Genomic DNA, 2,089 nt, shown 5'->3' with positions numbered 1-2,089 from the left:
ACTCAAAGTGACCATAGGTCTATCTCTCTCTCTCACTCACTCTGGAACACTGAGGAAAATGCACGTTTGTGCGAGCCATGATTTCGACAAGGAGTGAACATTCAGATTTCGGAGTGGTGGATAAAAGGTGATCAAATCAATCAATCAAGAAAAAAAACAACAAATCGACATCCACCCAAGAATAATCAAACATCATAATCAAGAAAATAAATGACACGAACACGAAAGAAGAAAAGTAAAGCCATTCATTTATTCATGATCCAAGTGGCAACAAACAACCATGATTGGTCCTCCGGCAGGTCAGGTCACCCCTCACCACCCGTCCTACTCCGAGTCCATGTGCTCGACGACGAACCGGCGCACGATGCGGACGAGCTCGTCGGCGCGCTCCGACCACGGGTCCGTCTGGAAGAAGCCGTGGTCGACGCCGGCGATCTCCACGTACTCCACCTCCTTGCCCCACTCCTCCTTCATCCGGCGCGCGTACTGCGCGTTCCGGTCCCTCAGCATGTCGCGTCCGCCGGCGACCACCAGCACGGGCGCCATCTCCACGGCCTCCAGCCCCAGCGCGCGCGGCCCCGCCGGGCTGATCACGGGGTCGTCCCTGGTGGCCCCCTCCGGCAGCGCGAGGCGCGCGTACCTGTCCCACTTGTCGGTGGTGAGGAACGCGTCGCGCGGGCACTCCAGCTCCGCGCGCGTGCGGGCCTCGCCGGCGAAGGCCGGCGCGAGGAGGAGCGCGCCGCGGATCCGGACGGCGGGGCCGAGGCCGGACTTTCCGAGCCCGGCGGCGACGTGGTGCGCGATGTTGCCGCCCGCCGAGTCGCCCGCGACGAAGACGCGCGCGAAGTCGGCCGTGTCGGCGAGCCAGGGCTCGGCGGAGGAGGAGCGCAGCCAGGTCATGGCCCTGGCGCCGTCCTCCTGGGCGGCGGGGAGGCGGTGCTCGGGCGCCAGGCGGTAGTCGAAGGAGAGCACCACGGCGGGGAGCTCGGAGCACAGACGGAGGCAGCAGGTGTGGAAGTTGGGCCACCGCGCGGACCCGATGCAGAAGCCGCCGCCGTGGAAGTAGGCCACCACGGGGATCCGCGCGTCGTTGGCCGCGCCCAGGTGCCGCGGCCGGTACAGCCGCGCGTTCAGGTCGTGCTCCAGGTCCCACGTCACGTCCTTCCACTCCACGCCGCAGTCGTCGTCGTCAGGGACGTCCACCGGGAACAGCGCCGCCGGCTCCGCGCTGCGCCGCACCGTGCCGTCGCTCATCAGCTGCAGCACGCCGCGGCAGTCCTCCACCACGTGCGGCTCCGGCGCCAACGACGACATGGCCGGCTTTTTCGTCTTGATACTTCTGGGACAGGCACAGACTGGTTTGATGCGTCGCGCGGGAGCAAGCAGTGGGTGGAGAGCCCAAACTTTTTTTTTTCCGATCAATCACAAGTGCTGGGGTCTACAAAACACGTGTTATCGTTTTCACATCTGAAGACGTTGAGCGCATAATAAAGGAATAATATATAGCGTAATAATTCATAAAGCAAGATTGTGTTATGTGGCCTCGGTAGCTCCACGTTTAGGTTGAGCACAGTTTCTAGAAGCCCTTCGGCTCCTTAAAAAAGCAAAAGAAAGGTACTCCTTCATTTTGAAATTCTAAGATATATTTTAAATATTAAAATTGTCATATAATTCATAATGGAGGGAGCACTTCAGCTTTAGCTTTAAAAAAGACCTACTAAATGGGTAATTTCTTTATTCAACTAGCACTAACTGATCGTTTTCAGACACCAGGTACCATGTCCGTGCGTTGCTATAAAATAGCTAACATTTTATATTTAAAACACATGAATCGCATGATAAGATAACAAGACTATAAAAAATAAATACCAACACTAAAGTAACATTTAATCAAAAAAAAGTTTGTGAAATTAACACAGTCACGGAGAGCGCGGCGTCGTAGGCTCACAAACTCTACTTTATAGACAAGACTGTCATCAATATCACCTGGAACTCCAATGCTTAAAGGGATAGGACCGTCTAAAAATTTATTGATATAATAAGTATCCTACGGCACCACGATATAATCACCGTAAAGAAATCAATTTTA

The 2,089-nt window shown here is 55.2% G+C and overlaps 1 protein-coding gene across 1 annotated transcript; it reads right to left on the bottom strand.

The window, feature by feature from the left end:
- Positions 1–224: 224 nt before the first annotated feature.
- On the bottom strand, positions 225–1,474 carry LOC136550925 (carboxylesterase 15-like). The gene has a single exon (XM_066542513.1). It carries the CDS (start codon positions 1,312–1,314, stop codon positions 325–327), a length of 990 nt encoding a protein of 329 aa, XP_066398610.1. The 5' UTR covers positions 1,315–1,474; the 3' UTR covers positions 225–324.
- Positions 1,475–2,089: the final 615 nt, after the last annotated feature.

The sequence above is a fragment of the Miscanthus floridulus genome, chromosome 4, assembly GCF_019320115.1.
Source record: "Miscanthus floridulus cultivar M001 chromosome 4, ASM1932011v1, whole genome shotgun sequence".
In the NCBI taxonomy this organism is placed as follows: Eukaryota; Viridiplantae; Streptophyta; class Magnoliopsida; order Poales; family Poaceae; genus Miscanthus; species Miscanthus floridulus.
The sequence above is the reverse complement of the archived record's forward strand: the minus strand, read 5'-3'. Positions and strand labels throughout refer to the sequence as shown.